This window comes from Notothenia rossii (assembly GCF_949606895.1).
Source record: "Notothenia rossii genome assembly, chromosome: 6".
In the NCBI taxonomy this organism is placed as follows: Eukaryota; Metazoa; Chordata; class Actinopteri; order Perciformes; family Nototheniidae; genus Notothenia; species Notothenia rossii.
Window position 1 is genome coordinate 24,800,342 of NC_136909.1, and position 13,927 is coordinate 24,814,268.

Genomic DNA, 13,927 nt, shown 5'->3' on the forward strand with positions numbered 1-13,927 from the left:
AACACGAAACCATGGCTGTGTGGGATGGTACTGGAGCACGGTACCATGGCTGTGTGGTGCCGGCACGGGATTACGGAACCATGGCTGTGTGGGCCGGTACTGGAGCCGAAACCATGGCTGCTGGGGCCTGTGCTGGAGCCGGAAACATGGCTGCAGGGGCCGGTGCTGGTAGCCTGGACTTGGGTCTCCTTCTCTTAGGAGCCTTTTGGAGGCTCCGTGGACCTCCAAAACCAGACGAGACCCATCAAAAGCGTTCTCGAAAGAAGCTATGTTGGGAACTGTGGCAGGCAGGGGCCTAGCATGCCTGGGGCTAGCAGGCCGGGAAACGCAATTCTGGAGGAAGTCCATAATCCAGCCAGGGAAGCGGGTTTCAAAATGAAACAAAAGGCGAGCTTTATTTACAAAAGCTGAAAAAACATGAATCTATGAACAGGTACTGGAGCACAAGGCAGCATCCAAGCAAAAGGTGACTGGGTAGCATCCAAACAAAAGGTGACTGTGACAAGTATGAAGGGAGACATGAAAGACAAACAATGAACCAACACCGAACACAGGAAGAGACAAGACTAAATACAGGGAGGGGTAATCACGAGACGAGAAACAGCCGGGCAGGGAAGGAGAAACAGAAGGGCAACAGGTGAACACAATCAGACAATCAGACACACCAGGGAAACTAACGACAGGAAGGAAGACAAGACACAGGGAGAAGAGAATTGCAAAATAAAACCATGACAAGACAGACCAAACTAAAACCGTGACATAAAACTAAGATCGTGACACATACACACACGCACGCACGCACGCACGCACACACATACACACACACATATATATATATACTGTATTTCATGCACTTTTTTCTCTGTTCTTCTTTATGAAATGTGATCTATTTGTCTCACAAAATATATATAAAGAGACTTAATGGTAAAACATTAACTTTAACTATATATATTTATTTATTGTTCTTTTCTTTTCACTATATCTGTAAAGCTTCTTTGAGCACCTGTAAAAGCGCTAACAAAATGAATCTATTATTATTATTAAGTTAAAAAAAAACTCATCATCAACTAACTATTGGATTTGATTATCAACAAAAAACACACCAAGAAACCATCTTCTAAACATATCATTACAACAGTTTTGAAACCAACCGTCTTCAAACAGTATATGGCCAATTGAATATCCGGCAGAGGGATGTCGTGGATATTTTAACCTTGTCAATACTGTAAAGATGTACAATTAGAGTAATCAATAATAAACAGTTGAAAGCAAACAGAGTTTTCTTAGTAGTTCTTTATACAAGCTTGTAGGTACGGTCATGCAAAGTACAGAGTCGTTTGCAGGAGTGGACACAGGGGCAAATGTGTGCGTGTGTTTTATAGAGGACTGTTGCTGTGCAGAGAAGAATGTTATCTTACAATGCTCTCATAGTTGAGAGTTGACCAAACAGTTTCTCAGCATAATATCATCATATGGTTTTACCATATAAAGTAATATAAGAAATTGCCACTAAATTCCCCCCTTTTGATCATTCTCTGATCAATCATGAAAATAAAACAAATGACAGTATAGACTGATATAACACATCAATGAATACACCCCATCGCTGGTTTAAATAAACACATCATAAACATATCATGGAAAGTGGCTGTTTTTGTGGAGGACAGACTCTGTATGTGGAAAGCAAAAGAATACTGAAACGAGGGAATGGCAATTTTACACGCAATTTTACAGTTCGGTGTCTGACTCTTCAGTGTCGGAATCAGTGGGGGCTGAATCTGGGTTGGCCGCAGCATTGTCAGTGGTTTGAGGGAGAGCGGTGTATTGTACGAATGCAGAGGAGATCATACTAGAAAACACATTTCTTCATGAGGGGAACTACACAGCATGTACAGCAGAAGAAACCCAGCCTCCAGAGCAATGGAGGCTAGTGTAACTGCCATCTATGACATAGCAGATGTAAATGTCTGCCCACCCTAACTTCCTATGGACGGGGCAAGGGATGTAGTCACATGGGTCTAGCTGTACTGTGCTGTCTTTCCCCTCCATCAGAGTGATGTTCCAAGTCCCTGCTTTAATTAACCCTCCTGACCATGTCGTTCTCCCAGATTCTCCAACATATCTTTTCGCTACTCTGACTTTGTTTAGGGGGCTGTGTACTAACCATGCATACATGAAGTATAGGATTATTATTATTATTATTATTATTATTATTATTATGCCAAACACAAAAGCCATGGAGAATATACAAAGGATCCACTCTACTAGTGTCCAGACCCTCCAACAGTTTCTGCATTGCTCACGGTTGCGTTGTCGTCTTTCCAGGTGGGCGTTAGCTAATTCTTGTCCGAGGGGCTCCATCTTCAATCACTCGCCAGTGATCAGGCACAAAGTTTATGTTCTTGGTGTTGTCGTCTCCTTAGTGGATGTGTCTAGTCTGACTGTGCCTGTGTCTTCATGACCATATCAATTAAACCCCACACAATGACGGCACAGGCAAGGAACCAGAGGCATATGAAAAAGCACAGCTGGCCGTCGCCCATGATTCTTGTGTGTGGTACTAGGGTATATGTACTACATGTGTGGTGCTGGTGGTGACTTGGCACGTCACTTGTCGTCGTCTGTTTCTGCTGGACCGGCTAGATTGGGGCGGATATGACAGCTTTGCAGTGGCTGGCGTGGACCCACGTGGCTCTCACGGCGACCTTGACCGCTGTCTGGGCGACGAGAAGCACCTAGTAGGGACCTTGCCAATGGCTGGATCTCTAGCTCTTTCTACGGAAGTCCTTGACCAGCACGAAGTCGCCTGGTTGGATACGGTGGAGTGGACCAGTAGCAGGGGTAGGTAGAGCTGCCGCTACCTGGCGTCGGATATCTGCTACATTGGATGACAGGTTAACACAATATGACAACATAGCATCCTCACACAAAGTTGTGGAAGGGAGAGGACATCCTGGTGCCTTGATCCCAATCTGTGGAGGAGCTGCAAAAAGGATCACAAAAGGGCTGAGTTGACTCCGTGTTCGTTTCCGCATCCTCATGTACATCAGCACAATGGGCAGAGCTTGTGTCCAGGATAAACCTGTGTCTGCGCAGCATTTGGCTAGCAAATTAAGCATGCTTCACAATCAGTGGCGGCTGGTGGAAAATATTTTTGGTGGGGCTGTTGATATAGTGAGTAAAAACTTTTTTTTTGGGAGAAATGACCCCTTAAATTGGGACTTCTGGTGATGTAATGGCCCCATGAAATCGTGGTTCTAGGGCCAGGAACAACCAGGCTGAGTTGGGAATGCTAAACTAACTGCGGTCAAGCCAGCCTCCACTCGGGAAAACCTAGTCAAGCCAGCCCTCACGTGATATTGCGGTGCGCGAATATCCTATGCATTACGGTAGAGTAAAAAAAAATCATCCCTCTGTGTTTAGATGAGAATAAAACTAAAACTGTCCAGTATCAAAGACTCATTTCACTTCAGGGTGATAGCAGGACACCCCATGTAGTCACTCAGAAAAAATCAGGACATTCTGATTTCAAAATAAAAGACCTTTGAAGTCTCATATATGAGCTATCATCCCTGTTTTTAGAGGAGAATAAAACAAAAACTGTCCAGTATCATAGATCCATCTCACTCCAGGGTGATAGCAGGACACCCCATGTAGTCACTCAGGAAAAATCAGGACATTCTGATGTACAGTTTCAAAATAAAAGACCTTTGAAGTCTCATATATGAGCGATCATCCCTGTCCCCAAAGGTCTTTTATTTTGAAACTGTACATCAGAATGTCCTTTATGAGGGCTGGCTTGACTAGGTTTTTCCGAGTGGAGGCTCGCTTGACCGCAGTCTAAACTAGAGAGAGAATCGCTGTCAAGGGGGCTACAACTACAACAAGATGAACATATTTGACCGTGATTTAATTGTAATACACGTTTCAAAATGATGCCGAAGTAACAACATACTGATACCGGATAGTAAAAACCATGAATTAAGGCTTTGACAAGTCTGCAGGCAGACGGCAGGCGAAAAACCTTTTAAAATGCGTGTTTTCTAATGGAGATTTGGCTAAGCTAACGTTGTAAATGCTCCGACCGTCCACACTCACAACAACGGCCTATACAGACATAAATAAACCAGCGACTGTATTCGCCATGACACAGACAGTATGTGGTTTGTACTTGTTTAACTTGTGTCTAGTTTCTGAACAGATATGAAGAGCTGTGAGCTCTGAGTGCTAAGAGCTAACAGCTGTGTTGTTTTTCTGGGGAGCTCATTGAAGATGACGTCACGGCTCCCCCTAGACTGCGTTACAGTTCCTCACGAGTCTAAAAAACAACTCACGTCAACGCACGTAAGCAACGTGGGCGCCGAGTGAGCGCCCTCGTGACCAAAATATTTGACGGCGCTGATTGGCTGAAATTATGTTTCGGCGGCACAGTTTACTATTGAGACTTTTGCAACGTGCTGGTTGCTGCTGTTTGGCTCGGGGGCAGCGCCCCGTAATGATAAACTAATGCCAAGGGCAAGGCCAGGCAGGAAACATGTGACTTATCAGTAACTTTAGACATCGTAACACAATTTTAAAAAAGATTTTATTGTAGATTATACATTTTACTGATACCAATTGTATGATATTTACCTTGTTCATTAAAAATAAAAAATATAAAATATATATATTTTTGAAATATTTTTTTTTTGAAATATTTTTTTTTTAATTTAATATATTTTGAAATATTTTTCTTTGTATGTGGGAAGAGGTGGGGCGGCGCCCCTATGGGCCGGCCGCCACTGTTCACAATGCTTCTGAGCTATTACTGTGAACCCCTTTGTGTACCAATGTTGATGAATGGCCTCTAACATCCCCCCTTTTGACACATGGTCTAACCCATGTGTCAATTTAGCACATTTCCTAATGAGACGGGGTCAGTGTAGATAGTTACAGATTTGCCTTTTGCAAAAGTGCAGGCCTCAGTGAGTGCTACGAGCTCTGCTGCTTATGTTGAGAGGTGGCATGGGAGCGGTCCGGAACAGAGGACAGCAGAATCTGAAACAACAGAGAAACCCACCCGATTAGTGCCCACAGGAGAGGCGGACCCACCAACATACAAAATGAGGTCAGGGTTGGTCAGGGGTACATCTTTTTAGGTCTGGGAGTACATACAATAAGAAGCTCGGCAACACAGTCGTGTTCATCACCGTCTTCTGGGAGAGGCATAAGAGATGCTGGGTTCAGAGTGGTACAGCGTTTGACTTCTGCATTAGGCATGTCTAGCAGGCATGTGTGATACCTAAGATAACGCGCAGCAGAGAGGTGTGATGTTCTCTGTTCACAGAGGATGAGAAAAATAGGATTTGGAACCAACAGTGTTAAAGGTGCATAACCTACAATGTCACGTGAGGAGTTGAGAGCTTTTTCAGCTGCAGCAACTGCACGGAGACATTTTGGCAGGCAAGCAGCTACAGGGTCTAGCTTGGAGGAGAAATAGGCAACATACACCCACCGTGTTCATCCACTGCCTATGTAAAAGGCTTGGTAGGATCAGGTATACCTAGCGTTGGCGGGGATTGGAGAGCCAACTTCATGTTAATGAAGGCTTCGTCGGCTTCCGGCATCTATACAAGGCGATCTGCAGGTTTCAAACCGGTGACATGCGTGATTGTACGGAGTGTCTGTCAGCGGAGAATAGTTAGGAATGAATGACCTGCAGTATGAACACATACCCAAAAATGACTTCATCTGTCGCTTAGTGACAGGTATTGGCAGAGCAGCCCAGGGCCGTGGGAAGTAGGGGTGCTGAGGGTGCTGCAGCACCCCCTGGTGGAGGACAGGGGATCTGCACTTCCACACGATTAAATGCAAATATAATACCAAAAATAATGAATTTTCAGCCTTGATGTAACAACATTCATAATTAAGTAAAGATAACACCCTTTTCACCCCGGTTACATTTTCCATTTGCCCTGTACGATGGGCGCTGTAAGTGATGAAAGTGGGGGAATGTTGGCTTATCGGGCGCCCGCAGCTCACAGCCAAAGTGAGAGAGAGAGAGAGATAGATAGATAGATAGATAGATAGATAGATAGATAGAGAGGGGGGGTGCACCGGTACCGGCGGGGATTGTTGTTAGCTTCTGCTGCGCTAACGGATATAAGAAGCTGTTTCTACAATAATGTGGAGAGAGAGTTCTGTCCTGTCAGACTGAGAGACGTAATTAACCTCCATGACATTTGTTAGGCGGGCTGCTCAAAAGTAGGAAATTTGGTATATCCGTCGTAAAAGGTTTTACGATCAGTTTTTGTGTGATTTGTACTGGGGAACAAATATCACATCACCGACGGGTGAAAAATAATGTTTTGGTAACACGGGGTGTCTTGGTAACACTTGAAGACTTTCTCCATGGGGACAAAGCAGAGTAGGGGGGCAGGCCAACCTCCTGAGGGCCCAATTGTAGATGTCATGCGAGAAAGAAAAATGTCGCAAAAGGAGGCAGTAGCCTCAGTGTCAAAGAAAATATTAAGGTTGTAGATGAATGTGAAGAAAAGAAGGAAAAGAAAGAATTTCCAAAACCATGTAAACCCCAGACATCTCTGTATCCTTCCATTGCAGGTAGGGCTGCAACGATTAGTCGACATAATCGACGACGTCGATCATAAAAATTCGTCGACGCGGAATTTTAGTGTCGACGCGTCGTATAAAAACAATCAGAGAGCCGGTAACGTTAATTCAAAACTGCGCAAATGTTCATTTGTAACTGCAATGCACTACAGGAAGTGCTGGGGGCAGTATACTCTCCATTGTCTGCCATGACTGCATTCTGTACTAACAACAAAGAAGAAAGAATACGAACGATGGCGGAAAGGAGAGAGAATGAGGGTGATGAAGAGCTCAAAAAAGCGAGACCGAGAGTTTCGAAAGTGTGGGAGTATTTCACAGACGACAAGCCAAAGAATTCAGTGAAATGCAGAATTTGTAAAGGGGAATTGGCATTCCACGGCAGCACTACAGTGATGCACGAGCATTTAAAACGCAAGCACCCTGGAACCGTGAGGACTGCTACTTTGGATCATGGGTAAGTTTGAGCAAGTTAGCCATAGTCATGTTTACGTTAGCTTACATGTTGGAAAACAGAACGTCTCATGGTTAATGCTTGCTAAGCAAACGCCATTTCAGTTATGTTGAGGCTGCGTGTCCACCAACGAGCTGCTAAACAGCGCCAAGCTTACAGCGTAGTAGAGCACACTAGAGCTTTATCGACGCTGTAATTAATTCCAAACTTAAAATAATAATTAACAAGGGTCTGCGAAATGACAAGAATAAAATGCGATTGAATTTGTATTATTTATTTTGTTTTCATTATGATTTTTTTGTATTTGTTATTCAAATACATTTGATTAAACAAGTTCAAAGTTCAAATTCAAATGTTTCATGAGTCATTATTTTAATTTTCTATGGGATCATGTTATGTTAAGGCAGAGGGACTGGACAACAGGGTGACATTCACAGGTGTGCAGACTTGAGGTAAAACATGCACTGGAGCCCGGAAAAGGAGCCGTGCCCACAGGAAGCACAGATGGAGGGTGTGACAGAAATAATCGTTAGATTAGTCGACTAATCGAAAAAATAATCGACCGATTAGTCGACTACCAAAATAATCGTTAGTTGCAGCCCTAATTGCAGGCCTGAATGACTCTCTCCTCGACTCTGGGTATCCTTTCCCTCCCCCGGCGTACAACCCTGGCAATCCGGCTGGCCCACCTCAACCACCTCCCCCGCCACTACCAACCATGCAGTCAGCAGACTCCCCGTCAACTCCAAGCTCGTCCAACCCCATAAGGCCCAAGTATTCCGGGACAACAGCGGAATAAACAAACCCGATGCCCTAGGCCTAGGAGACCAAGCAGGCGTTTGGGAGACACACCTCAGTAATGCCTTCCTCAACGGACTCACAGCCACAGCGCAAGCCGCGTAAGAATGCTGGCCGCTCACAAAACCGAGGGAGAGGCAGAGGAGGTTTCCGAAGCAGAGGACGAGAAGCAAGACCTTCAAACGACGAAAGATGTTTCAAGTGTGGCAGTGTTGAACATTGGATCCGGGACTGCCCACAGAACACTGGCAGCGTGGACGGGGCCATTCACAATCAGACTGACCTACACCAGAAAAGGGAGGAAGGGGCCCAATCGAGCGAGACTGAAATTCAGCCTGCATCTTCAAAAAAGGGAAGTGATACACACACACACACACACACACACACACACACACACACACACACACACACACACACACACACACACACACACACACACACACACACACACACACACACACACACACACACACACACACACACACACACACACACACACACACACACACACACACACACACACACACACACACACACACACACACACACACACACACACATTAAAACAAGCTATTGATAGAATAGAGCGTGCACCTACACCCAGTGTAAAGCTTAAGCACATATGTAAATTATGACGAAGCCTCATTTAAGAAATGTCCTCCACTCACACTGACAATTATGGGCACTGATTTAACTTTTCTGGTTGACTCAGGGGCCACTCATTCAGTTGTCAAAAAGGCAGATTTGCCAAATTGTAAACTCAGCGGTAGATTTCTAAATTCTATGGGAGTGTAAATGAGAAGTTCTCAGTACCGGTTCAGTGCAGGGTAATGGCGATGACAGCCACCCATTTCCCACGACAGTAAGACATAATTTTCTTTTATCATCTGTCTGCCCTATACATTTGTTGGGCATAGACCTAATCCTCCGCTTTGGCATTGACCTAATTTCTACAAATGAGGGGTTACAAGTCAAGCGCCCATCTCCAACGATGGTTCAAAAACTAAGTTTGGATGACAATCTACTGTCTGTGTTGGCATTTCCCGTATCACAGGAACTGCTGCATTTGGCACATCAAAATGTCCCCTCACAAGCTGTGTTCATGGATTCTCCTCACTTACACTGTACTGCACATGTAACAGATAGTCCGGACAAATATTTTGTAAATGATAACATCATGCTTGAAACAATGTATTGGAGCTCCCTGTGTCAGTGTGAGTGGAGGACATTTCTTAAATGAGGCTTCGTCATAATTTACATATGTGCTTAAGCTTTACACTGGGTGTAGGTGCACGCTCTATTCTATCAATAGCTTGTTTTAATGTGTGTGTGTGTGTGTGTGTGTGTGTGTGTGTGTGTGTGTGTGTGTGTGTGTGTGTGTGTGTGTGTGTGTGTGTGTGTGTGTGTGTGTGTGTGTGTGTGTGTGTGTGTGTGTATCACTTCCCTTTTTTGAAGCTGCAGGCTGAATTTCAGTCTCGCTCGATTGGGCCCCTTCCTCCCTTTTCTGGTGTAGGTCAGTCTGATTGTGAATGGCCCCGTCCACGTTGCCAGTGTTCTGTGGGCAGTCCCGGATCCAATGTTCAACACTGCCACACTTGAAACATCTTTCGTCGTTTGAAGGTCTTGCTTCTCGTCCTCTGCTTCGGAAACCTCCTCTGCATCTCCCTCGGTTTTGTGAGCGGCCAGCATTCTTACGCGGCTTGCGCTGTGGCTGTGAGTCCGTTGAGGAAGGCATTACTGAGGTGTGTCTCCCAAACGCCTGCTTGGTCTCCTAGGCCTAGGGCATCGGGTTTGTTTATTCCGCTGTTGTCCCGGAATACTTGGGCCTTATGGGGTTGGACGAGCTTGGAGTTGACGGGGAGTCTGCTGACTGCATGGTTGGTAGTGGCGGGGGAGGTGGTTGAGGTGGGCCAGCCGGATTGCCAGGGTTGTACGCCGGGGGAGGGAAAGGATACCCAGAGTCGAGGAGAGAGTCATTCAGGCCTGCAATGGAAGGATACAGAGATGTCTGGGGTTTACATGGTTTTGGAAATTCTTTCTTTTCCTTCTTTTCTTCACATTCATCTACAACCTTAATATTTTCTTTGACACTGAGGCTACTGCCTCCTTTTGCGACATTTTTCTTTCTCGCATGACATCTACAATTGGGCCCTCAGGAGGTTGGCCTGCCCCCCTACTCTGCTTTGTCCCCATGGAGAAAGTCTTTAAGTGTTACCAAGACACCCCGTGTTACCAAAACACCCGTCGGTGATGTGATATTTGTTCCCCAGTACAAATCACACAAAAACTGATCGTAAAACCTTTTACGACGGATATACCAAATTTCCTACTTTTGAGCAGCCCGCCTAACAAATCTCATGGAGGTTAATTACGTTTGACTTTTAAACAATTAGAAATTGTACATCTCACCGAGCATTGAAGGCCTTTTGAGTTCGTTGGATCTCGTGAAGTCAATCGGTTTCACCCCGGCGCTGGTCCTCTCATCCCGTACGTTTTCTGTCGAGGTAGAGGAGAATACGAGGATCCCGGAGCGACCACCAGCATCCGTAGGTGTCCCCGATGGAGCTTTCAGAGATCCCACTTCTGACACCAAAGTCTGTCGTGGATATTTTAACCTTGTCAGTACTGTAAAGATGTACAATTAGAGTAATCAATAATAAACAGTTGAAAGCAAACAGAGTTGTCTTAGTAGTTCTTTATACAAGCTTGTAGGTACGGTCATGCAAAGTACAGAGTCGTTTGCAGGAGTGGACACAGGGGCAAATGTGTGTGGGTGTTTTATAGAGGACTGTTGCTTTGCAGAGAAGACTGTTATCTTACAATGCTCTCATAGGGAGAGCCGCATTCTTGGCAGGAAGCTACCGTGTGATACAACAGGTCGAGTTGACCAAACAGTTTTTCAGCATAATATCATCATGGTTTTACCATATGAAGTAATATAAGAAATTGCCACAACAGGGAAAACATCATTAGTTTGATTTAAACATAAGATAATCTTATTGTGTTAGAAATAGAGGTTTGGAAGAGAATGTAAATATAATAATTGCTTTTCCTTCTTCAGTTGGATCAGGAAAAGCGTAGAAATAACGAAGTCCCAGAACCTCAGAAAAAGATGGAGGCCAAGGAGACCAGCAGGAGGAGGACACAGGGAGCAGTGGGGAGGGCACTGTTACACAAGTTCCCTTCACAGCAAGCCATGGCACCGCCACATGCTATGCTGCTTTGGCAACCCTTGGTTACCATGGTATAACCTGCAAAAAGAAATATATGAAACCAGTTCACAAAACAAGGCTATTGTATGATGGTTGTTTTTTGTGAGTGGAATATTACAGTTGCAATCCAAATTATTCAAGACATCATGGTTATTACTTTACTTTGAAATATGTTTGACTATAGTAGAAAAATAAAGTAGATATTAATGCAGGCTCTTCCACTACTCTGAATTCTTACCTGCTGACGACGTTGGCTATTATCAGACATCCTCAATTAATCAAATTTGGGGATCCTTCAAAATTACGAGTTATGTGTCTTTTTTTTTTGACAAATGTTTTTATTGTCTTTTTTCAGTTACAGTACAAAAATACAAAACAAAACACATCAATAGGCACAACAATAGGCATATAAGGCACTTGAAAAAAAAAATGCAGATATTAGTGGTATAGTGCTGGTTTGATAACTAACTGTTACATTGTGTTTTCCTACGAAACGTAAAGAATGAAAAACATTTTACAAGCATCCACATGTTCATGTGGACATCAGTTGTATCCCACATACAAGTATTTCCTCAATACATATTGTGATTTGTTAACAAAACAAAAAGCAACAAAACTAAATAAAGCAAGAACAACAGACTACCAAGCTGTCACGAAATCATCCCCCTCAAGAAACTGCATAAATGAGCCCCAAATCTTTACAAATGTGTTATATTTCCCTTTAATGGCATATGTAAGCTTTTCCAATGCAAGGCATTGCAGTAGCCCCTCAATCCAAATTCGTTTGCTTGGTCTATGAACAGACTTCCATGATAGTGCAATTTTATGTTTAGCTTCAAGAAGACAGAATATGACCATCTTCTTACAGCTATTGCTAAGCGTACAGCTTGTTGGGAAACGACCAAGAATACAAAGTTTGGGACAGAGTGGAAGTTGTTCCTTAATAAAGATGGATACAATTGTGATAACCTCTTTCCAAAAATCTTGAATGAGGGTGCATTCCCAGAGGCAATGAAACAAACTACCTTTATGAATACCACACTTGACACAAGTATCTGGCGTACTGGGGTAAATGCGATGCAATAATTCTGGAGTAAAGTATGTTCTCATCAACCATTTGTACTGGAGGAGTTTAAACCTTGTATTTATTGTTTGCACCTGGCATTGGAAGCATATATCCTGCCATTCTTCTACAGTTATATCTTCATTAAGGTCTGAACACCATGCCAATCTTTTATCCTCTGAAGATTCTTTTGTTGCATCTATGATAATCTGGTAAAATTTTGAAATTAATCCAACTGCTCCATGTTGGTTCAGGACTGTCCTTTCCAAAGAGTTTTGTGAGGGAAGATTTACAGAGTTCTGTGTCTTTGTTATGAAGCTTCTTATCTGAAGATACTTGAAAAAGTGTTTAGGCTCAATGCCAAATCTTTGCTTGATCTCCATAAAACTTAAAAGAGTATCATTCTCATACAGATCTGAAATCTTCCTGATCCCTCTGTCTGCCCATAACTTGAAACCAAGGTCATTAGTAACTGGCGTGAAATTTCTGTTCCCCCAAATAGGTGAGAATTGGGATAGTGGGAGCATTTTCCCCAAGATAATTTAACACTTCGTGCCATACTATCAGTGTATTTCTAACAAAGGGGTTTGCGGTGTGCCTTTTCAAAGTGGCTAAATTTGCAGAATAAATGTAGAGGTATAAGGGACCTTTAGAAGTTGTTGTTTCCTCCATCTTTATCCAGTGCAGTGGTGACTGATGGTCAAACCAATATGAGGCTGCTCTTAGTTGGGCAGCCCAATAGTATCCTTGGAGGAAAGGGAGTTTTAACCCACCTCTTTCATACGGTAAGTACAACAGAGTCATACGCAGCCTTGGGCGTCTATTGTTCCAAATAAAATTACAAAAAAGTTTTTTCATTTTGTTAAAGAAATGATCAGGCGGAGCGAGTGGGATGGATTGGAAAAGGTACAGGAACTTAGGAAGAATATTCATCTTCAAAACATTAATACGTCCTATCATTGAGAGAGGCAAAGATTTCCATCTGTTAATAGATTCCTCTACTGACTCAATCACTGGGTTATAGTTAGTTGGTATAACGGATTCTATTGTAGGTGTGATTTTAACTCCAAGGTATGTAAAGCTGTCCGTAATATTCCTAAAAGGAGTACTTAGTGGCGGATTCAGTCTCTCAGATTTTTTCAGAAAGAGAATTGTAGATTTAGATGCATTAACCTTGTAGCCTGAGAAGCTGCCATATGTTCCTATTAAAGTTAGTAATATAGGTATAGATTGTTTCAAGTCTGTCAAAAAAATAACTATATCGTCTGCAAATAATCCTATTTTATTCTCAATATTATTAATTTTGATACCAGTTATTTGAGTGTTGCTTCTAATTGCAATCGCTAAAGGTTCGATGGCCATAACAAAAAGATGGGGAGACAAAGGACATCCCTGTCTTGTACCTCTGGACAGAGAGAACTGTTTGGATACCATATAGTTGGTCATTACTGAAGCTGTTGAGTCATGGTATAAGATTTTAATCCACTTGAGAATATATCTGCCAATTCCAAAGCGCTGCAGCACCTCAAATAGGTATTCGTGCTCGACCCTATCAAAGGCTTTCTCCGCATCAAGTCCTATCACAGCCATATCAGATGTTTCTTGTTTGGCATGTATAATATTCATTAAACTACGAATATTGTGAGAGCCTTGTCTTTCTTTAATGAAGCCATTTTGATCTTGTGCAATAATATATGGCAAGTGTTTCTCTAACCTTCTGGCAAGGACTTTGGCTATTATTTTCACATCATTATTAATCAGAGAAATGGGGCGATAGGATTCACACTTTGTAGG

General features: G+C 43.2%; 1 protein-coding gene across 10 annotated transcripts in view; it reads left to right on the forward strand.

Annotated features, from left to right (window-relative positions):
- Nucleotides 1–11,716, forward strand: part of LOC307044351 (uncharacterized protein) — a 54,965-nt gene extending 43,249 nt beyond the window's left edge. For 9 of the 10 annotated variants that reach the window (XM_079689495.1, XM_079689505.1, XM_079689496.1 and 6 more), the window contains one exon: nt 10,920–11,716. In XM_079689495.1, the coding sequence (XP_079545621.1) occupies nt 10,920–11,108 (189 nt within the window). In that variant the 3' untranslated portion in view covers nt 11,109–11,716. Of the gene's footprint in view, nt 1–7,671; nt 8,319–10,919 lie in introns of those variants that run through there. The other variant, XM_079689502.1, reaches the window with a different exon arrangement.
- The last annotated feature ends 2,211 nt before the right edge of the window (nt 11,717–13,927 follow it).